The sequence below is a fragment of the Pyrgilauda ruficollis genome, unplaced genomic scaffold (assembly GCF_017590135.1).
Source record: "Pyrgilauda ruficollis isolate IOZ18807 unplaced genomic scaffold, ASM1759013v1 scaffold220, whole genome shotgun sequence".
NCBI lineage: Eukaryota > Metazoa > Chordata > Aves > Passeriformes > Passeridae > Pyrgilauda > Pyrgilauda ruficollis.
The window spans coordinates 336,134-359,950 of record NW_024521429.1 but is presented as its reverse complement, the minus strand read 5'-3'; the positions used below and the strand labels follow the sequence as shown (position 1 = coordinate 359,950).

Here is a 23,817-nt window from a genome sequence, read left to right as displayed (position 1 = left end):
TTCCTCATGCAACCTGAGCCAGTGTCTCAACACCTTCACAGTAAAGAATTTCTTGCTAATATTCTATCTAAATTTCACCTCTTTCAATTTGTACCTATTATTCCCTGTCCTGTCACTATGGTCCCTGATGAAGAGTAACTTTCTGGATTCCCTGTAGGCCCCTTCAGATATTGGAAGATTGCTGTGAGATCTCTACACAATCTTCTCTGTGCCAGTCTGAACAGTCCTGACTTCCTGAGCCTGTCTTCAAAGGGAGGTGCTCCACTCTTCTTACTGACTTTGTTTCCTCCTCTGCACTTCCTCCAACACTTGTGTGTCTTTCTTATGATGGAGATGCCAGAACTGTATGCAGTAATCCAGGTGGGATGTCACAGGAGTAGAGGGGATGAATTTTCTTCCTCGACCTGCTGCTCACACTCCTTTGGTTGCAGGATGCATTTGACTTTCTGGGCTGCGAGCACACACTGCTGGCTTATGTTGAGTTACTAATCAGCCAACTTTATGAGTTTTGCACAGTCCCACCTCTCCAGCCTGTCCAGGTCCCTCTGAACGGCATCCCTTCCCTCCAGAGCAGGACTGCACCACACAGCTTGGTGTCATCGCTGAGGGTCCCCTGATCCCACTGTTTTGTCACTGACAAGGATGATGAACAGTATCAGCCCCAGTTTCTGACCCCTGAGGGACACCACTTGTCACTGGTAACCAGGTGGACGTTGAATCGCTGACCACAAGTCTTTGGGTTTGGCCAGCCAGCCAGTTCTTTATCCACAGAGTCGTCCATCCATCAAATCCATGGCTGATTTAAAGACAAAGATGTTGTGCTTTGCAACATCAGTTACTCTGCCCCATCCAACAGTGCTGTAGCCCTAGAGGGGCATCAAATTTGTCAGCTATGTTTCCCCTTTGTAAAGCCACCTTGGCTGTTACATCTTTGTTTTCAATGTGAAATTTTGACAGTATTAAAATTGACTTCAATTCGAACACTGTGAATAGATGCACAGCACACTGAAGTATTAAAATATGTACACTGCTTTCTGGGTACTTAACATGTTTTGTTGCAGGCTGATTGATAGATAGGCCTGAGGTGATAATTCCCTTTAAAAGGGAGTTTGATCCTTCTTGCATGCTGATATTCAAACTTTGAATGTGTCTGTGCTTTCCTGCTTTTGGTTTTATTAGCAAAGAGATAACAAAAATTAGGAAAAAAGTTCTTCCAGGATTTTTCTTTTGACTTAAAATTAAAAGCAAAATATCCAAACAGAGGCTTTCTTGTCTGGATGTGAGTGTGATGTGGTTTTCCTAGGTCAGGTCTGTTTCTTCACACTTACCAATAAATCTGTATTTTTCTTCTGCCCCTGACTGGCCTGTAAAGTTCTTTGTGGACTCATGGGTGGAAAACTGAATTGGGACAAGGAGAGCAGTTGGGTCAGGAGGGAAGAGATGATATGACTAACACAATCTCTTGCTTGTATGGGTCAGGAGAGAAGAGATTATATGACCAACCCCATCTTCTGCTTGTATGTTTTGCAAGTTTGTTTTTCACACTGTTTGGTATACATGATGGGTCCTGTGCCTTTGGACTGTCTCTTCTTCCTTTTGTTTGTATTTCAGGAGTGGCATCATACTAAGTGTCTGTGATCTTTAGGATTTTATACTCTTTTTTTTTTTTTTTTATACTCTTGTCCTTGTCTTACTGCAAGTGAACACTTGGGTTTTTTTGTTCATTTGTGCTTGGATTTCTAAAAAAGCTGTGATTGAAAATTTGATGCTTGTGGAAAACATCTTGAACCTTTGGCTTCTTAAACCCAGTGATATCTTCCCATATGGGCTTTTCATCTGAGGCCTCTCTGGATGTTCTGTATGAACTGAAAACATTGAAGTGTTGAAGGTGATGTGATGAAAGAGTATGACGATGGAGGTAACATTTTGTGTTTCATCCCCCAGATAAATTCAATACATATGTGACCTTGAAAGTGCAAAATGTGAAGAGCACGACGGTGGCCGTGCGAGGCGACCAGCCCTGCTGGGAACAGGATTTTATGTTGTAAGTATGGTGGTGCACAGCATGAAGTGCTTGTGGTTGAGTCCTTCTGCAGCCCTGGTGTTCATACAGAGCTGCTAGTGTGTGTAGGAATCGGAATGTTTGGGTAGGTAAAATGCACAAGCCTATTGACAACCTAAGTAATTTTCTTTCCTGTTGTACACATTGGCCTGTGGTGGAAGATGTGTGTTGGGAGATTGTCTCGGCTGCTGCCATGGACTGACAATTGCCAGCCAGGTCTGTAGTGAGCAGCTGAGTCTGGGGCAGAACTGGGAAGTTACTGTGTGGGTTGGGTCTGGATTGATGTTGTCCTTGGCCAGTATGTGCACAGCTGTGCCTGTAAGCTGAGACACACACACACACCTACAGCATAGCTTAGCCAAGGACTAAAGGCCCATAGCTGAGCTTAAATGGAGCTCCTGGGTGGGGGAAGAGTGCTGGAGAGGCTGCTCAGGGCAATTAAAGGCTGTAGTTAGTGCACTCAGGGCCTCTACGAGGTGATCCTGGTTACCTCAGTTGGGAGCTGCTCCGTGAGCAGCAGAACCAGTTCATTCCAGCTTTCCTGGGGCTTCTGGTGCCCTTGGCACTTCTGATTTGCTTTGGTTTTCATGGACATGACATATAGTCAAGGATTTCCCAGTATCTTTTAGAATGGTGGGGTTTTTTCTGGTGGATAAATTGATTGGTTGATTATACTGCATCTGCTTCTGTTTCTTCTTTGTAAAGCAAATTGAACTAAATTTACTAAATGGGGGGGAATTATGTATTTGTCTTGTGGGGTCAAAGCTAGTGCTGCTGTTTCTCAATGGGTTTGAGGTGTTTACTTAGTATCTGTAGTAAGACACTCCCCATGGGATTTTGTGAATATGTGTCCTAATCCAGCCGCAGTTTGTTTCTCCTCAGGTGAAAGTGGGAGGTTGTTGCCTCAGGTTAAGGAGGTCACCTGGGTCAGTACAGTATTTTCATCATAGCTGTGCTCTCACCTCCCTTGTTTGGTAGCACTCTGCTTTTGGAGCAGCGCAAGAGGTGTGTGCTCCTGCACAGAGTCTGGAGCCTGTCCTTTGGCATCTGGTGAAACGCACACGCTCCTGAACACCAGCTGCTCAGCTCTCCAGCTCCTGGTCAGACAGAGGCCACGGCTGTCACTGATGTAAAACATTTCAGGACTGGGTAAGGTTGGGACAAGGAATTGAGCCTACCCTTCAAGTACATGCCCATGTTCAATCTGCTAACTCTTTCTGCCTGTGATTTGTGCTCATCCTGTGGGCAGGAGCTAGTTTTAAACCCAGCCAGCTATGAAGGAGACTTTTCAGTGGTGATTTAAGAAAGCACTTGAATGTGTTGGATGAAGGCTCCCGTGGTTGCTTCTCCTCCCTCCCCTCAAGCAGCTCCTGGAGCTGCACTGGTACTAGCTGAGAGCTGAGCTAGCATGCTGTAAAGTCACTGAGATGCTCCATAATTAGTTGCTAGGGAATATGGAAGCAGAATATTAGCTGAACTACCTTGCCATTATTGTCCCTGCTTTAGCCAGGCAACTCTACAGTAGTTCTGGTGTCTCCTTATAATAGAAATATTACATGTGGGAACGAATGTGCTTTGCATGATCCTGTGTACATTAAGTTGCCTAGGGGAAACAGTGCTGGTATTCCAATACTGCTGTTCTCTAGTTTGCTCTTTTTCTTTCTGGAGTTGGAAAAGGATTTTGAAAAAGCAGTTTTTCCCCAAGGGAAGGCTGCTTTTACTGTCTATGCTGTGTTTACCTTTTTCATGAGGCATAGTAGAAGAACAGACCACAAGGAAAAAAAAAAAAAAAAAAGGCTTCCTGTCTGTGTTTGTTGGTTTTGCTGCCAAACTCCTTGTGAGACAAAGCACTGCAGAATTTGGGGCTCTGGGTTGTTTGAGATTTGGCTATGTACCAGACCAGTTAAGCACTTCAGTGTATTCCCTGGGGACATCTTTGAATTTTGAAGGAGCTTTAAAACAACTGCGTATTTGCTGCATATTTGCAGGAAACACCTCGAGTGAAATTGCCCACTGATATTTAGAACAGTGATTAAATTGGTGTTGAAGTTGTGAGAAATGCCTTTATTTAAATCCTGTGTGTGTGTGGAAAGGGACAGACACCAAATTTCAGTCTCAGCTCTTTTGTTCTTAGAAGCTGTTCTGCATCTAACCAGAAGGTGGAGAAGGGGAGACACAAAGGCAGTCAAAGCCACTGTACAGAAATTCTTTTTATTTATTATTCTTGCCTGGTGACCTGTCCTTTGGAGATCTGTAGAGGAGTCCTTTGGGTGTATCATGACCAGTGTCCTGCTCTGACAGTGTATGTTGATGAAAAGTAAATGGTTTTACACTGTGACTGAAAATAGGGTATTACTTCCTTCCCTTCCCTTTCTGGACTCACACTGTTCCAGCCAGCAGTCAGCCAGTCATCATCAGCCTGCAATCTGATGAATATCAAGCAGGGTGAGGGCAGAGCAGTGCTGGTACAACTGTTGGCCATACTGAGTAACTCTATCAGAGGATGCTGGAGACTGGATTACAAGATGACAGCAGTAAACTCATAGAAGGCTGTGTAACGGCTTGATTTTGGACTATTGCAGACTAAGCCACTCAAGCACTGGGTGCTCCTAACCTCAATTCCTGTGTGTCAAACAGGAACAGAAGCACTTGGATTTAAAATAGACATTTATATGCTTTACTGTAACTGTAGGGTTTGTCTTGAACCTTGTAGATATGATGTTCTCTTTCAGTTGCAAGGAGACAAAGTTCAAGTGGATACTTAGATTTGCAGCAGCTCTTTGTTATTTTGGCCATGATGGCAGTCTACAGAAATAAGACATCAACATGCTTTTAAATGTCCTTGATAGCTGTAAGATAAATATATTTGGGCAGAGGGCAGCAGCACTGACTGTCCAAGATGCCTACTTTTGGGGATTAACAATTGCAATAAAGGGAAGCCCTGAGCTCGAAAAATTATGGGTTATAGCCTTTCTGCATGATAAGTGTGAAACAGCTATGCTGTCAACAGACAGCTCAGGATTCTTCTCTACTTTATTGTTTTTACCAGTGTCTACTGTGTACGTGTTAGGCTATTCTGAAGTAGGCATGTTACAAACAAGTATGCAGAAGTGAGGCATAAATGCTATAAAGCATTGAGAAGAAGCAAATTGAGAAGAAGCAAAAGGATGCAAATAGATGCATCCTTTTATTAACAAGAGGAAAGATGTTTGTGAAAACTTTCAGATCAGTATTTCTAAGAACCTGTCACCCAGTGGCTGTGTGGAAGTAACTGGTGCTGGAGCAGAAGTGGTGCCACACAGCCCTGAGAAATAGGTAGTGCTGCTGTTGCAGCTGTGCTGGATGTAGGACTGTTACTTTTGGCTAGGAGTACGTCCACTCACGGGTAAGTATTGGCATGTTGGCACCTGCCAGAGTACACTTGTGTTGCTGTGCTGCCAAGGGAGACACTCATTTTGTTAAAAATGGGGTGCCTCATGACAAAGAACAGCTCACCTCTAGGTTTTGGTCCAAGGTACACACTTCCTTCTCCTGTGTACACAGCGCAGAGATGAGTTCCCTACTGGCAGTTCATGCATGACATAGTTCAGAGTTTTGGTTTGCACTCTTTGTGTAATTAGTATTAACTGTGAGTTACTAGAAACTGGCGTTCCCTGTGAGTATAAGCTGCCTCACTTCCAGGAGCCACACACTTCCAGGAGCTCTCTGTAGCTTGACACAGCTCTGTTGAATAGTTCACTGTATAATCATAGTGGTAATGCAGAACATGAAACAAAATTAGATTGTATTCTGCTTTTTTCTCATCTGTGCTGCCTTTACTTTTTCTTGCAGTGAGATCAATCGGCTGGACCTGGGCCTAATTGTGGAAGTATGGAACAAAGGACTGATATGGGATACCCTGGTTGGGACTGTGTGGATTGCTCTGAAGGCCATTCACCAATCTGATGAGGTTAAGCTGACAGAGAACCTATATTTGCTCCGGTGTTGATAATTAATGCATTACAAGTGTGTCCTGGTGCAGCCTAGACTGAGCTCCTCAGCAGAACTTCCACTTGCAAGTCAGGAAGGCTGAGTGAGCAGAGAGGGCTGTCTGATCACATTATTTTTGATTTTGTAGTGAGATCACAACTGAGAGCCCTTACATAGGGCTCTTTGGTCTCATTTCACTCGTGTTGACTCAAGAACTAGGGCCTAATCTGTTAAGGAACACAGACAAGTGTCTGAAGTCTGACTGCTTAGTCTTATGGTCAGATTCCTATGACTCACTGCTAAAGACCTCTGTCTTGTCCAGCTGACAAGGTAGGCCCAGAGCACATCTGCAGTATCTTCTTAGGGCTTCTGGTTATAGTGTTGGATGAACCTTGTGCTAATATATATGGGCAAAAGTAGGAAGTTGGGTGTGCCAATATCTGTAACTGCCCCAATTACTGAGTTTGGCAGTTGTTGCGGCTAAGCATTTTTAACTCAAATTTTAGAGTATTTACTTAGAAGATTATTGGATTTGAGCAGGGAGAGATAGTTTATATTTTCCATACAAGGAAAAGAGTGGGGATGTTCTGCAGTGTGGCCGTGAGGTCTGGCTGGTGCTCAATTCCTTTTGCTGTCCAGATGCTTCTTAGTCCTGTCTTTGAGGGTCTACCTTTGCAGTTTCACTGAGAAGGTAGCACTTCTCTTTGCTGCTGGCTCTGGTAGATGCCTCTGAGATTTGGAAGAAATCCAGTTTGGAAGAAAAAGCCAGTGCATGCTGAATGGATGTAATTTGATGTTAAAATAGGGTTGATAATGCTGTTAAACTCTTTCTGGACTGTATTAGTAAATGTGTGAGAGTTGGTGCATAAAGTTCTTCAGACTTGAATATTCATTCACATAAGGCCTTTGATTCACAGGAAGGTCCTGGGGAGTGGTCTACGCTGGAGGCAGAAGTTGTAATGAAACATGATGAAATCTGTGGAACCAAAAATCCAACTCCTCATAAAATTTTGCTGGACACAAGATTTGAGTTACCTTTTGGTGAGTGTATTTCCATAACTTACCCAGGGTGCTGAGAGTGGAAAGAAAGTGAGAACAGCTAAAGTTTTATAATCAAGTTGTGTTTATTCTCAGTTCAGTGGAGGTCATGTGGTTGATATTAATTTTTTGTTTGTCTTCTTTCTAACAAGATCTGAATAAGTATGAAATATTTGAAAGTCCCTGGGTGCTGGAATATTTGGATTAGGAGCATAGTGTTTCAGGATTGTGTAGTCACACATTTTCTTCCTGATCAGGAGCATTTGCTTCTTTGAATCTAGACAGATTTGGTTCTAGCGGAGGTCAAGTGTGTTGTTAGAGCTATTCTGTGATGAGTGCACATAGCCCTCTTAGACATGTGCAGTTCAGTTAGTGAAACATTAATGTTTAGTGCTCCTAAACATTATCATTAGCAGAGTATATAAATAACTTAATGTTGTAAGAACTGCCTTTCTGGCAATTACTTACGGTTGAAAAATACAAAATATGGAAAAGCAGCTAATTGGAGCAAACTGATCTCAAGTAAAGTTGTGTGTAATTTTAAAATTTTATTTTACTTAAGCAAACAAAAACAAACCCCAAACCAAATAAACTCCAAAAGCAAGGCCGTAGCCAGAATGCATCCTAGGTTAGCATAACTTCTGTTTCCAGCTCTTGGCTGATGCTTGGGATCAAGAGCTGAGATTATGTTTTTGGGGTTTGTGCTATTTTTTTTTCATGCACTGAACATTGAAGTGTTTCAAAGTGTCCTGCCATTGCAAGGCTCATCCCTCTTCCTCTGCCTGTTGCATCCTTTTTGCTGCAATGCCCTAGTCAGTGTGAGCAATTTGTATCATGCTCTAAGAGGGGTAGAGCATTTGTGCAGGCACTGGCGTTTGGTCAGCACTTGTCAGGATTGTCCATCTCTTGTGGGAAGAAGTTAGGACATCTGTGGGTCTCATACTCTGCTTCCTGGTGCCAGGGGGTGATGCAGGCTTGGCCCTGCAGGTGGACAGTCAATCCAAGTTGTGTTTTGTGCTGTGAGTGCACTGTTGTGAGTGTGCACGATCTCCTGGATGGTTGTACTTCCAGGAGAGCGCAGTGTTCTGTAGGAGCAGTGGCACTGCTCTTTAAATACGGTCCAGTGTGCAGAGGGGAAGAAGTACCTGACACCTCAGCTGTCCTGACAGCTGTCTGATGTTGGTCAGGAATCATCCCTCTTCCCCATGGAAATATCCTGATGTTCCGCTGCTCCTGTCCATGAGAAGTTTATTGTTGAAGTTACTTTATATGCAAGAGGAGGATCAAGCCTGTTTACCTCACCAAAAGCCTTGGTTCTTTGGTACAAGTGTTGAGGCTTCTGGAGGGACAGAAGAAGCACACAGAGCTGAAGGCAAGGCTTGTAGCCACTGCCTTCTCATCTGAATTCATTCTGCCGCAGTTGCTCGTAAACTGTCACTGCTTTAAGTTCTGGTGTCTCCCTTTTTATTGTGAGCATCCAAAAGAGAATTTGCTTTCTTTTGCCGTTCATATTACAGACTGCATTGCATTTTGAGGTATTTTTTTTAAGCATAAGAAAACAGACTCCATGTAGATATGTTAGAACATCTGAATTTTAAAAATCAAAGTATTTCAGGTAATAATGTGTTTTCTCTTCCCATGCCAAATACTCAAATAACAGGGATTCTGCACTGTTGTGTTGAACGGTTTTTGTTCTAGGGTGTGAAAAGTTGTCTGCCTGTCCAGGGTTTCATAATGTCCAGGAAAAAATGGGCACATGAGTTAGTTCTTCAAAGGCTGCTCTTCCCTAAAAGAATGCTGCAGTTTTTGCTTTGATCTCTGTCATGATGTGCCATGGCAAGGTCAGAAGCAGGTTGAAAAGCAGGAGGCACTAAGGGTGTGTCATACTCCTCTAGAAAGTGGCATGTACCCACGTCCCCTACTCCAGTGGTGCTTCCCCTCACACCATGACTTAAGTGTCTCCTGCCATCACCTTTGGGACAGAGAAGGATTCTGCACCATGAATTAGGCTCTGTCTCCTTTCTCTTGGAGGGATGCATGGAGCTCACAGCACTGCCTCTGCATCTATCCCAATGGATTTGCAGATCAGCTTCCCTTTAGCTGGATGGCAGCAACAGGGATTCTTAGTGTTCTACATGCTAAGATTCTTTGTCATATGAATTGGGAACTGCTGCTTTATCCTACACAGGGAAGTAAATGGATCACTGATGTGCTGTGGAAGTTCTTAAGTCAGCAGCTGGGCTGTAGAGGCAAGATTTTAATAACAGTAGGTTTGGAGTGACACTGAAGAACATTGTGTGTCGTGTTTTGTTTCCCAGGTGAAGATCTCCTGGATATTGTAGATGCATGAGAGCCAGAGTGATGTGTGGGCTCATGTACAGCTTGTGCTGCTTTTCAAGTTGGGTAAAACACTGCTGCTTGGGATAGCAGCTTTAAAAAAATCTGTGTGTTCTCCTGTTTGGCTGTGCTGCTGTGCTTTTTCTATAATTTCTGGCTGCTGTCTCATTTAGATGCACACAGATGCAGTATCCCAGGTTATTCAATGTATTTTAAATATTTCATTGTATTTAGGTGGAGCTTGAGAGGTTTTTAAGGGTTTGTAAAAGAGAATAAATTAATTTGAAAACCAAAAAAAGCTGAAGTCCTTGATGTAAAACATGATGGTGTATGCAAAGAGGTTTAGAAACTGGTTTGTTGTTTGCACTATATTTATCCCGGGTTAGTTTGCTGTTTCTGCTTCCACCTGATACATTCAAGATTCTTCCTTCCTGGTATCTCTTCTTCTGGTACTCTGGAGACAGCAGCTGCTAAAGCTAAAATAAGTGCAAAACATGCTGATGCTGATAGTGGTAGTACATGATGAAGACAACTTAGAGATTTTTAAAATTTTTTCTTTCATATAATGTTGTTTTCAAGTATTTACCAGGCTTGGAGTTGGGAAGCGGTCATCTCCTAGCAAAGGCTGGTGGGAGTTTAGCCTCTGCTTCTGGTGATAGAAAATAAACTTTTTGGAGGTCATGCAGGAATTAAACTTTGTAAATGGCTGGATTTGTAATGGGACAAAGAAAACTGATGGTGGGCCTCATATGTCCCCTGTGTGTGCCCTGTTCCAGATGCAGTTTTGCCTTGTGGTCAGTTATGTGACATCAGCACATGCTGTGCAGGGGTGGGCAGCTCTGTGGGCCCTTGTGTGTTGCATATCTCTGTGTGATGGACTGCAGTCCTGGGGAGCAGGCTGTCGTTGATGCTCTCTGCCAGCCCCATGTTCCTGAATGTGCAGTCTCACAGAAACAGAACGGCTGCAAATCCTCTGCTACAAAAATGTGAGAAAACAAAGAGTGAGAATGGGAGGTGTGAGGCATTATATTAACCAGTAGAGTGAGAAGGTTTGTGCTTGGTAGTCTATTAAAAATGGCAATAAACTGCCTTCTTCATGGCAAGAAGTGGTTGTTAGCCAAGGCAGGCTGGAGCCACTTTCTCCTCTGATCATATCTGTTTCCTCTTTGGAACAAAGAGACAAGGGAGGGATACAGCTTTCCTTGGGTGGTTTAGAAAATTTTCTGGTAGGGAGAGGGCAATCATGCTATTATTGTTTTGATGGAGTGAGTGTGTGTTGGCACAGATTTTTCAGGATGCTGCTTTCCAAGTGTAAAATTGTTCTGCTTGATAGCAATTTACTCTGTCCCCGTTTTTTAGAAGTGCAGTGACTGTGCAAATCCCTCACCGGATGCAGTACTCAGAAATGCTTTTGGCTCCCAAACTATAGCAGTTTGGGTCTGTGCCAAGCAGCTTCTAGTTCATAATTGGAGTGAAGATGCTTTTAGTGTTCTCAACACTCCCAGAGTGGGAGCATGCTGATCTGCATCGAACCATGAGATAGGGTAAATGTGCTTTGTTGTGTTAGTGTATTGGGAACTGAACAGAAAAAAAAAACTCAGCTCAGCCAAGTAATTTCAGTGAGAACTTACAAAGATTCCCATACATTGGAAAAGGGAAGAAATTTGGGCTGGGAAGAGGGGAAGCCAGGTGAACACTTGCAGGAAAATAGGGGGAGAGAAGGTATCATTTCTGCTTTCAGCACTTGTTCTCCCTCCTGCCAAGCTAGGTTTTGCCCCAGCCCAGGAGTGGCTACCTTGGGAAAACTCAGGAGGAGCAAGGTGATGTGCAAGGTTCTGAGCAAGGACCAGAAAACTTGAGGAGAAGAAAAGCTTTAGGGCTGAAGTGCCTGGTTGTTGCCAAGCTAAGAGAGCTCTAAGCAGGAATGCTGTCATATTTAGCTTCCTGAGGGGTTTAACTGAGTAAAGTGGTTTGTATGGATGCACCAAATTCTCCTCTTTTTTCCTTTGTCACTCTGACAAGTCCCTGTACTGCTGTGTGCCCATTCCAGGTGTTAGGGCACACACTTGCCCTGAGCAGCCCCACCTGGGGCCTCCACCCTCATCCCTGCTCAAGTGCCCAGGAATCCCACATCAGCTCAACCTGGAGCCTTCAATCCTGAGAGATGCTGTGGGAGTTGCTCATCCCCCACCCCAGCCATTGCCATGTCTGTGCCTGCTTATGGACCCTGCAGATTCAGGCCCTGCAGATTCAGGAGCTCAGAGAAGATAGGGTTCAGCTTCCAGCTGGGGATGGCAATAAGAGCAGGGACAGTAAAGCTTGCGGTGTTTCTGTGTTGGTTTCAAATTAATAAGCACCAAAAGATATTGACTCTACCTGTCTGTCTCCTCTCTGTTGTTTTTCAGCAATTTTGTTTCACTGACATAAGGCCCTACTCTTTGTGTTCACCAAGTGTGATGTCAGTGTGGTCTTGAGATGTCTGAGACCTCGGGTGGCCTCTCTCTGGACTAGTTAATCTTTTTATCTTTTAAACAGAAGTTAAGATAGTGCAGTAATTTCCATTGTAGTCAAAAGGTGAGCAGTGTTGCAGGAGCTGGCCAGTGGATGTGGCCTTACAAGTAGTCTCTGATCTCTGTGCTAGGGATTTCCACTCTGTGCATTCCAGAGAAGCAGCTTCAACAAAACTGCTGACTGAGGCAAAACACAACAGAAGCTTCCTCAAAAACAAACAAAAAAATTCTATCTCATTGGGATTTCTTTTGGGCAGGTAACTTGACTCAAGATGATAGGCCAGTTGCTTCATGTTTAAAGTTTGCTGTACAATAATTTTACTGATACTAGTATTGATGACAAGAGTTTCTCTGAGATCAGGAAGATGTCCTTACAGCAGCTGTTATCTGGACAGTAGCTGATTTTTATCTCTGACTTGCATAAGCAACAGGCCTGCAGTAAAGTCTGTCAGCTCTGTTTATGAAATGGGCATCTGGGCTGTGAGATAGTAACAGGAAATCCAAGAGACAAGTGTTGCTCCTTGATGCCTGGGCATGCCACTACACCATGGTTTTTGGAAGGCATTGAAGCCTACCCTGAGACTTCCTCAATTTCTGCAGTGTTGATGGTAGTCATTGCTTCACCCCTCCTCGGTCTCTTTAGTCTTAGTTTCCGGCTCCAGATTGGAATTGTTTGGGCTCTGACTTTTAGTCCTCATTTCATGAGGTTTTTTTCACCTCTTAGAGAAGTGATGTCTTTCCACGACAATTCTGTGAGCTTTGCTGTAATTTTTTGATTTCTTCATGCCATTGTTGGAGTTTGTCCTCCTAAATCTCATCAGGTTGCATGCTGATAGCCATTCACTTCACTGATACCTTCTTTCTAGATCAGTTCTGTCCAGATTTGCTTTGAATGCCAGCCCTAATTTGTGTGGAGACTATCAAATGAATCTGTGCAGCTGTGATCCACAGCCTGAAGATGAAAAACATGTATGTGTTTCTACAACTCTAGTAGTTGTGGAAGAGTCTCTCATGTTTCTCTTACCTTGTTTTCTGATGGGTTTTGGCAACAAAGTAATGTACTGTACATCAGAAAGAGCAGCTGGCTTTGTGTATTTTGGTTAAAATAAATTACTTTGGTCTCCCTCCAAGCAAGGAGAAATGGGTTGCCTTTTTTTCTATTTATTGCAGGTTTTTTGGAGTCAGATCCTAAGCTTCTATAAAACTTTCTCAACTGTGGAGTATTTTAACACCCTGTGTGGGTGAGGCTAGTTCCATAAAAATTCAGTGGTGTTTCATGTGGACATGAGTTCATAGTCCAAGGAAGTATCTACTGCTGAAACTTGAAATTCCACTAAATCTGGCATGTACCTGTTAACAGTGGTTTGTGTGCTGTTCTCTGCAGTGTTTTTGGGCTTGTTGCCTTCTTAGGATGATTGTTTATGTGACTGAGAGAAAACGCATGTAGAACAAACATTCTCTGAGAGTACAAGAAGAAAGCAGTTCTTGGTCCTTTCTGAAAGCATTGTGGGTTCCAATGGAATGCTCACCTGCCAATAAATCTTGTTTTTTTTTTTTCTGTGAGGCGTGAAAATGGATGTAACTTTTAGAATCACCTTTTCATCAGGAGGCCACCCTGTCCTGCTTCTCCCATTCTCACCAATGTGTAACTTAGCTTATCATTGTGGTGGTGTCCATGGAGTACAGTTCCTTGCAGGGAAGCAAAATTATTGGCTCTTTTTGAGGTCACCTGAAAGTGTAAAGAGCTACAGGAGATGGGAAAACCAGCTGAACTGGTATAGCACTATCTTCCTGTTAGCTTGCAGGGCTGGTGGTGTTTTTGTCAGGAGCACTCCCTCCATTTCCTGCCTCTGTGAGCTTTGCAGTTTCAGGCCAAAAGTAGCCAGATTTCAGAAGTTGCTACATTCTGGGATACTGAGTGGCTAGGAAAAAAGTCCAAGCAAAACAAATCCAAATCCTTTTTCTTTTATTTTCCAATGTTTTCACACCACTCCATCCCTAAATAATTTTGTGTTAAGCTTTTCGCAGTAGGTTATCTGCATCTCTGAGCATGTACTTTGAAATGTGAAATTTTGAGTGGCAGAAGTCAGTGTTCCATTAGGACAGTATATTACTTCATGGTGTGAAATAGAAAATAGTTACCACAATAAAAGTGACAATGCTTGCTGTCAGCTTGGTAACTTTTCTTGACGGTGAAAATTATGTGATTCATTTCACAATGAAGCTTTTACGCAGTAAAAGTAAGAATGTGCTTTCATGTGAATATGACTGCCTATAACACTGTTTATTCCCTCAAAATATTTGGCTTATTGCTGGCAAAGAAATAAGAGATCATTCATTTTTTGGTAGCTAATTTGTGTTACACCAGGAGGTGTGCTATTGGTGTGCATAAGATATGCTATTCAAAGGCTGCCCTTGTTCTGCTGGGATTATAAAAAGCCTCCAAAAGATGCTGTTGTTATGTGTTATCAAATATAAGCAAGTGTATTAAAATACACTTGCTGTTGTGAAATGGCTCTCCATCAAACTAATACTTGAATTAAATATGAACTAGTCTGTCTTTCTCTTTCCTACCTTCATGTAAGTGTGCATTTGGTTAATCAGCTTTAAACAAGAAAGCAGGTAAGCCCTTGAACTGTGCTGCTATTTACAATGTTTATTTTCCATCTGAGTGCTAACATAAGACAGTCCTATTTCTTAAAAAAATCACATGTGGGTTTTTTGTGTGTGATCTTTAATAGTAATGGTGATGAATGCAAAGTTTCCTGGTTAATAAGGTGGTGTGACTTACTCTTTTGACATAGATATCCCTGAAGAAGAGGCCAGATACTGGACCAGAAAATTAGAACAAATAAATTCACTGGGAGATGATGAGGTAAATATCTAAATTCAAAGAATAATGTAGCCCTGAATGTCTTGTAACTAGCTCTTATTCTTTTTATTAGATCCCTGTGATTAGGGTAAATACTAAATGTTGATCATTTACAAGTCTTACAGAACTCTTTTCTCAAGTATACTGTTTAGTGTTAAGGAGGGGAATATTTCTCTACATGCTGGAAGTGCTTGAATAATGTTTTTTTCTTGATGCGAATATGTTCAAAGGAAAGGCAGCACCGTGCTTTACCCAAGCAGACAATGAAACCATTTTTGACAGGCTGTGGTAGGTTCTTTTTGTGAAATCAAGTCAAAAAGGACTTTTTTTGCAGTTGAGTGTCTCTTTGAAGAAGACAAAGCAAGATACTGAATCTTTATTTGAGCTGAGGACTGTTGGACGTGTTGGCTTTTGTCCTAATGCAGTTGTTAATGACTCGGTTTATGTGCATCTTGTATTACAATAAGTCATAGTTATAGCTTTGGTTCCCTGGCTCTGGTGTGTACTTGGCTAAGCAGATATAAAATAGAGGTTACTTTTTTATTTCTAAGAGAGACTGTTGGATGACTAAAATTTCGTTTGCAGTTCATAGTGTTTGCAGAATAAGATTTAACATGTTAATGTCTGTACCAGAAATGAAGTCTATAGAAAACCCCAGTACTCATGTGTTGATGTGAACATTGAGTAAGAGCATGGTGTTGGTGAAGCCTTTTTGACAGGTCTCTTTCCATAGCATGTGTTTCCATAGCAAGATAACTTGCAAAATATTTCGCCAATGTAATGACTTTAGGAGATTTTTGTTCTGGGATCCTTCATCTATTCTTTTCTGTTCATTATATGAGTGATCTGGTTTACTGTGCAGATGAAGGAAATACGGTGGATTTTATTTTTTACTGAGGACAGACCAATATTCGGGTGGATAAAAACTTGAAGAATTTAGGGCAGCCTCTCCTGCCTTCCTAGAAGTTTGAAAGCCTCTAAGAATCGATGAAAAGCCCAGTCTGTCAGTTGTCCTGTCAGTGATGCTGCTGTGATGCTTTCCCCGCTCCCGCTGGCTGGAGCAGCAGTTCAGGTACTTCAGTGAGACACAGGTGCCCTCTAGTGCTTCACCGAGCTGGCACTTGCTGAAAGATATCTTGAGCTTTCTGAGTCTCCCTGCCATGCCACGCATCTGCTTGCTAACTGCATGCTCTTATCAAATACCAGTAACAAAGTAATATCTCCGTATTTGTGACCTAATGATTTCAGATTTATTATGGATGTTCCCTGTGACCAGGGAGAAAAAAGCCTGTGCAGGGCCTGACTTCAGGTGGTTCTTCTATAGTTCTCCACATTTGCCAGCCACCCAGAATGGGGGAGATCTTCCTTGCATATTCCCCTAAGTGGCAGTGACTTGTAGCTCAGGAACTTCCAGAGCCAGAGGCAGTATCCTTGTGGTGAACAGCACTCAATGGATTTCTCTTTTGTGGATGCCAGTTGCTCTTTAAACGCACCCAGATCAGTTATGTTTTTGCAAAGGAATTCAGCACCTTAATTGTACATTGCCTGAAGAAATATCTTAATAGCTCTGAGCAAACAAACCCAGTGTTTGAGAAACCAGCTGGAGGCAGTTTGTTTGGAGAAATTAAATGACTGATCCTCATGCCTTCAGTCCCTGCCTTCAGCTTTACAGACCACCTTTTTTGTCACCTTTTGGGCTGCAGAATCCTGGTCTGCACAGTGTTTTTTAGCACAAGACAATTTTGTGCCTTTGTCTTCTTTGTTTTTAGTTCACCTATCTCTGTTTGAGATGATGAATGAACAGACGAAAGCTGCACAGGAGTATTGAAGAAGCAGGTTCATTTGAAGTTCAGATGGTGTCATAGAAAAGGCTTTCCAGCCTCTCTTCCTCCAAACACTTAATACTCCATTTTCGTTTTGGGACTCTTGATAGCCGTTGGGCTGATGCCTGAAAAAGAGCAAACTGCTGCCATTCTGGGATCTCTGAGGATAATAATTCAGAACCCACTGCTGTCCTGTGCTACTGAAATTGCTCATCAGCAGACTTCCTTTCACCACTTTGTCAACCAGTCAGTGCTGTGAGATCCGGCAGTTCTTGTTTTCACAGTCCTGATTAACTCAGTGGGTTGGCAGTTTGCTGATGATAAGACTAACCACCTTTCAGGATCCCTTGTGCATTTTAAATAGCACAGATTGGAAGATAACCGCAGCGGAAGTCTGGGGGTTGTCACCTTCCATGCACAGTACTGGTCATTAATCCCTACCAAATCCAAGGAGAGACTGTCTGGTGGCTGTGTTTTGCACAGGCTGCAGCACCAGCTTACTAAGTTTGCCACTTTCTGTGTTGTCAGATCTTTTTTTCCTAGCAAATACTGTTCTCATTATTTTGGTCAATTGTCCTAATTTTCTCATATCTTTATGTAATACAAGATAGAAGAGAATAACAAAATAAAACCACTGTCATTCCCCTAGGGAACACTTTGATGCTGTAACAAACAGCTTTGTAAAAAGTCAAAGCTGGCTAATTGAAATATCTCTGTGTTCTCTAATTTAGTATTAAATGAGATGAAAAATTCTTCACTTTGGATGTGAAGTGGATCACAGGAGAGTTTGCAAGTGTTGGCTGGGCAAACATTGTGTTCTTGCATTGCCAGGTGCATTAATTACCTTACTGCTGCCATCTCCTACTCTGGATTTGCTGTGAGCCCACACGAGTTTTGAACTGCTGAGGCTGTGCTGGAGTGTCTAAATGTAAACAGGCTTATTCCCAGTTTGGAGCTCCCTGTCACACTGGCATTGTGCTGTAGAGTCAGATCTTTTCAATGTCTAATTGAAGGTCTCAGAATTAGTAAGAGGGCCTGTTCTTGTTCTAAAGCAGACTTCACCTTAAACAGAAGTGCACTTGGTAGCGTCATTTTGGCACCAAAAAAGAGGACACTTCTGGCAGTGTGTTTAAATACAGATATAATGGTGAATATATTACAGATACTTTGCTTATAGATATTGTGCTTTGATAATACCAGGGATATTTTCTCTTATGTGTGGCATGCTGTCATAAAGTTACCACTTGCTTTCTTATCTCTCTATATTCCTTCCTATTTTTTCTTTCCTTCCTTTAGTATCCCTTTCAGGAGGAAGTCCAGAAGAAACCATTGCCCAGTGCTGCCTCCCAGTGTTGTAAGTTAGACTTATTTCTTCTCAATATTTTTTCCTCTTTCGATGTACTTGATTTCCTTTTGTGGCTAGATGTCAAGTGATGATACATCTGACCAGTGTTTTCTTACTAGAAGTGCTTCAATTTCTGTGCAGCTATGAAAAGCTGTGCTCCTCAAAATACTGCTCTGCACCTTCTGATGCCAGGAAGTGAAATCAGGCATTGAGTCTTGGCACTTGTTCTTGTCCTTGTGTGCAGTAGGAACAGCAAATGTGTACAAAGTCACTAAGATTGTCAGACCCTTGTAATAGTTATACCAGTAAGAAAATGCTGTGTTTTTTCATGTGACTATATTAGGCTATGTTCTGCTAAAACTTCATATGTTAAATATAATTTTTATTACTGTCTAATGAAATTTTAAGAGAGACAGAATAAGTGGAGACAAGTACTACTGGTAGCCTTTTAAAATGCACCAGAGGTTTGTGTACTTGATGTCTAATTTCTTCAATATTACTTTTCAATGCTGCGTTGATGGATGGAAAAAATATTTTTACTAATTTCTGCTTATCTTGTCTTGCATTTTTTATGCTTCTGAAAACATGGATGGAAAAATAATATAGCACTTACTGTATCTGATGATCTGCAAAATTAGATTTCTGAAACACTACTTTTAACATACAATAGATGAAAGCTCAGTGATGTCTCTTGTGAATGTCTTATCTACTTTTGGCAACAACATTAATAAAATTCAAGTCTCATAATTTAAACAAATCTTTTATCCTCTAGTTCAAATCCTTTAAGATGTGGATATTACACATTGCAGCTGTTTATCTGTTAGGCTGATTATAGGTTCTCCTCAAAACTGATAACATTAGGAAATGCTAATTACTGTTTACCTTTTTTGAGTAGAATTAATATCTCTGTGTACTATTGTTATGTTATCTTTAAAGTATCTTCAACAACTCTAGACATTAACCAATTGCCTAGGAAACCTGATTGTGCTGTGTAGCTGGAACATGTAGAACTCTATATCAAAGTATTCCAGTAATGCTTTCATTCTAATTCATTTCAGGTAACACTTTGTGTCCTCCCTTTTTGGGAAAAATATGTAAAGAATAAAGCAGAGGTTTTTTGTTTGTTGGGTGTTTTTTTGTTTGGTTGGTTTTTGTTTTGTTTGTTTGTTGTTTTTGGTTTTGGGGTTTTTGTTGTAACTGTTATGCTGTTGTTGTTCTGCTTTCGGGGTTTTTTTTTTTTTTGTTTGGTTTTTTTGGTGTGTTTTGTTTTGTTTTTTAAATGGTCCAAAGGTACAGTTGATTTGTTAAACCTGTAAATAAGGAACATTTTGGGAGAAACTAATATTTTATTAAATCAAACTAACATAGTATGTAGAACCCATAATGTCAAAAAGTCAAAGAAAAACTGTCTGCTGTATGAAGTGTCCAAGAAATGAATGTGTTATTTGCTGAGATTATTTTCCTGGCTCTGTGCCCTGGGTTTTCCGTTTGTTCGAGGGAGGCTGATTTGATTGAATCTCCCAAGTATTGAGATGTATGGATAAATTAGAGGGAATGCTTCTATGTGGGGAAAATAGCTGCAGCTGTTCCCACATCAGGGTGCTTTTACATCCCCCTGTAGCTGGTTTCTCCCCTGGAGAACCAGCTGGGCTCTTGCAGACAGACACAATGAGAGGCAGCACTATGGCCACCCTTGTTGTGCTGCCTGTTAGCAGCCTGCGTCTTGCTGGGAAGTGACCTTTTGTAATACTCAGTTGAAGGCCCTGTGGTTTGAACAATTAATGTCACGTAGGAATTAATATAATCATTCATGGGATTAAAACACTCATTAGAATGGATGTTAAACATTTCATAGCAGTCTGTTGTTAATGTATTTAAGAATTTTCAATAAAGCTGATGGCACTGCATGTACTTTGGCTTGTTTACTGCCTGCAAGTATCTGATATCTATGAATATCTATTTACATGGAAAAAATACAAAATAGACATTTAATATAGAGGTTCTTTGGAAAAATGAACTCTGCCCGCATCATCTTGTTCATAAGAGTTGTCAGCTTGCCTCCATACAGCACAGTCCTTTGAGATTCAAGAGGTTAACACAGAACATGCACAGATTGTATCTCTATTGAAAGCTGACCTGACCTTTGCATGTGACACAGGAGCTCAACCCTTTTTACACAGGAGCAGGGTGGGTGTCCTTTACCACACTAAAATGTGTTCAATATGGAATGTTATTACTTACCATGTGGGTAAGTAATTGGTAGGTGTATTTTTGGATAAAATAAAAACATCCTCAAGAACACTTATAAGGCTCATCCAATTTTCCACATAATTTTTCATTTTCATCATCTCGATGTACCAGATGAGTTAGGGTTTCTGTTTGGAACAGAACAGCAAACTAAGCATTTATTTGGAAGAGGAAAAAAACGTGCTCAGTGTGAGTAGGTTTTACTCCACAAGATTGTTTTCCCAATCCTTCAAAAACCACAAAATTATCTTAAAACCTGAGGCACTATAGAACAAAAGTTTTGCAAAACATTTTACATAGCTTGCACTTAAAAAAATGATTGTACATAACTGCATGTGCCACCGGTGCCCTGCTCAGCCACTCTGGGCGCTCTCAGAAGACCATTTTGATGTCCTTGCTCCAGCTAGAGAAAATTCTACTCCAGCAGGCAGGATCGAGTTCACTAATTAGGAAGATACATGTCCTTGCATGTTAAAATTAGATTACACTTCTGCCCTCTTCTGCATCTGTGCTTTCCACATATCTTTTACCTTTTCCAAACCAGATTTTCTTGTGGTGGTTTCCCACTTCCTGCAGGGATGCAGCTTTTTCTGTTATCTCCCCTGAGCCCAGGGGGGAACAAGCAGGATGTGAAAGAAGTTGCCCCATCTGAAAGCCAGCCTCTGATCTGGGGGTGGGTTTTTGTCCCTGGGCATGTATGGGCTGCTGCCTTGGCGTGGTGCCATGGGAAATCTCAGCCCACACTGGGAGCAATAGTTTCCAGAGATTGTTGAGCTTTCAGGCTCCCTTTCATAGTCTCAAATGCTGTTTTGTTCTTAGAAGACTCTGACCCATAATTTCTGAGGTAGTGTGGGATTTGGGCTTCCTACCTATTCTTAAATGAGGCAGGTGGTTCTGTTGCATGTACAGTCTTTTCTAGGCCCTGCTGATTTTGGCACTTCTGCCTCTTTCCTTCATTATAGTTAACCATTTCGTTTTTAACTCCTAACTCCTGTGCATCCCTATGTATTCCTCCTGCCCCAGAAATCTCATGTGCTTCCAAATGACATAACTTTCAGTGATCCCAAGCAATAAGCAAAGCACTGGAGTGTTTGTGCATCCTGTTTGGTTTGCCTTTCTGTTAAATGTAGTCGTAATTATTAATGTTTTGATATGTCATTGTTAGAAAACTGCAGCATCTCCATATTGGCTTTTACCCACAGCCTGAAATTAAATGTAAATTGAAAAGAAAGCAAGGTTTTGTTGTCTGGAAATTCACTTTAAATTATGCAGATTGAAAACATATTATTTGATTACTTTGGCATTGAGTCAATAAGCTCTAAGTTATTTATTGTGAAGAGTTACAGAAACGTTTTCCTTGCATGGTCAAGATAATTTCTGGACACATAAAAGTCCATTATAATCCATAAGTGAGTCACACTGTGACTATTTTAAATGCAACTCTGACTTGGATCAGTTTCAGTGCAAACTGGGATGAGAAAGATACCCTGTATCTTTGCAGAATCAATTTGGCAGACTTGGTTAATATCAGCTGCTGTAAATACTGCCCTACACCATTTGTCAGGGAGTTTACAAATCTGGAAGAGAGAAAATTTGTTCAGTATGATTCTTTGGAAAGATAACCTAAGTGTCACTTATTGTCCCTTTTCTGCTTCAGTGTTTTTCTTCCATTTCCTTTTAGTCCTTTTCTCTGTGAAATCGTTGGTTACTAGGGCTGTGGTGTGTGTTGATGTTTTGTTGTGGGTTGTTTTTTTGGTGTTTTTTTTTTTTGGGTTTTTTTTTTTTTTTTTTGGTTTTTTGTTTTTTGGTGTTTTTTGTTGTTTGGGGTTTTTTTTTGTTTGGTTGGGTTTTTTTTTTTTTTTTTTTTGGTTGTTTATTGGTGGTGTTGGGTTTTCTGGTTTTTTGGGGGGGCTGTTTTTTTGTTGGTTGGTTGATTGATTTTGGTTTTTTTGGTTTTGTTTTTTTTTTTTTTTTTTTTTGGTTGTTTATTGGTGGTGTTGGGTTTTCTGGTTTTTTGGGGGGGCTGTTTTTTTGTTGGTTGGTTGATTGATTTTGGTTTTTTTTGTTTGTACATTTGTTTGGGTTTTTAAATTTTTTTTTTCTTTTTGAGTATGTGTGTGTGTTTTATTGTAAGTTTTGTTGTGCTTGTTTTTTATCAGAAGAAGGTAAAAATTTTGCTTGGCTCTGGATAGATACCAGCAGTAGGTTGGTACTGGCTACAAAAGAAGCAATAGCTTCTCATATACTGTTTTACTAGTAGAGAGAACCAAAGCCAGCCTGTACTTGGTCTGCCATAAGATGAGAGAGAAAAAAACAAGATTACATCTCAATGCTCTTTGGTACATGTGTGTATGCACATGTATACAGAAAAAAAATGCTGCAATTGTTTTAGATACATAAGCAGCTTTTTATCTACTTAAAATCTGGCAAAATGTTTTATACACATTCTAGGAATGGATGCCAGTTGATGCTAGATCAGTTTGTTGTGGTGACCGACCCTTCTTTGCACTGATATTTGAGAGAACCAAATTTGCAAAATTCCTCTAATTCCTATGCATGCACCGGTATTTCAAAGGTACCACAAAGGCTGACTTTGAGAGGTTTCATTCCTGATGCTCACTGGTTTTCTTTTTGGGAGCTCAAATTCCACTGGTACATTGGGAAGGCTTGTTCATTCCCCTGAACAGACTGATTCTAATGCTGAGATGATGATGCTTCCACTGGCACTGATGAAGAGTTTTGTCTGCTTAATAGACAGATGATTGCCTTCCCTGCCCCTTACTCCCCTGCAAGCCCCCAAACACTGATTTTATATTTGTGCTGTACTGTGGATGCAGCATTTTCTGCTGCCATTAATGTGCTACTGGGCTGGGGGTATCCAGCCCTGCTGTGGGGTGAATGACCATGGCACAACAAATGGCAGAGAATTTGCTTATTTTCTTCTTTGGTAATAGTATATTAAAAAAGATCTGCTCTGCCAGTGTCTCAGGGCCAAACAGTATCAAAACACTTAGACAGGCCAGAATGTGCCACTTCTGGTTGTTCATAGAGGTGCATGATCTGTGACAGTGCAGGGTCAGGCAGCATTGAGAATGCTGGGAGGTGACCCTGCCCTCTGTGTTGTAAAGGTGTGTGCTGTGCATCAAGATTCTTGCTGGTTTTTTGTGGTACCAGCCTGATTCTGCACTTAAACAACAGAGGTCAGCAGCCACCTACAGCATCTCTAGTCCACACCTGTTTGGGAAGGGTAAACTAATCATAATAATGTTTATTTTACCCTTCTCAAATGTAGGTTACAGTGAAGATCGTCTTGCAGTCATTGTATAGCTGTACTCTAGTAGGAGTAGAACTTCTGGCTGCAGTGCAGTTACAACTTGAAAGACTGTTCAGTGTAAGTGTAATTCAAAACAGCACACATTAATGGCTTTATTTATTTATTTATTTATTTATTTAAGCTAGGCCAGGGAAAAACTGTTTTAGTCCATACAAGGGGAACCATTGTATGAGTTTTTTTGTGATAGTTTACAGATGGGCAGGGAAAGCTAGATCCTTGACCTCTCTGCTTCTGGGTGACTGGCAGAAGCTCCTTTTCCTCTGTGTTTAGGATAAATCCC

The 23,817-nt window shown here is 41.4% G+C and overlaps 1 protein-coding gene across 2 annotated transcripts in view; it reads left to right on the top strand.

Annotated features, from left to right (window-relative positions):
• The window catches only part of UNC13B (unc-13 homolog B), a 208,375-nt gene that overhangs the window by 27,647 nt on the left and 156,911 nt on the right, over nt 1-23,817 (top strand). For both annotated transcript variants that reach the window (XM_041468603.1, XM_041468602.1), the window contains exons 3-7: nt 1,945-2,044; nt 5,894-6,011; nt 6,949-7,072; nt 14,721-14,791; nt 17,908-17,965. In XM_041468603.1, the coding sequence (XP_041324537.1) occupies nt 1,945-2,044; nt 5,894-6,011; nt 6,949-7,072; nt 14,721-14,791; nt 17,908-17,965 (471 nt within the window). The remainder of the gene's footprint in view (nt 1-1,944; nt 2,045-5,893; nt 6,012-6,948; nt 7,073-14,720; nt 14,792-17,907; nt 17,966-23,817) is intronic.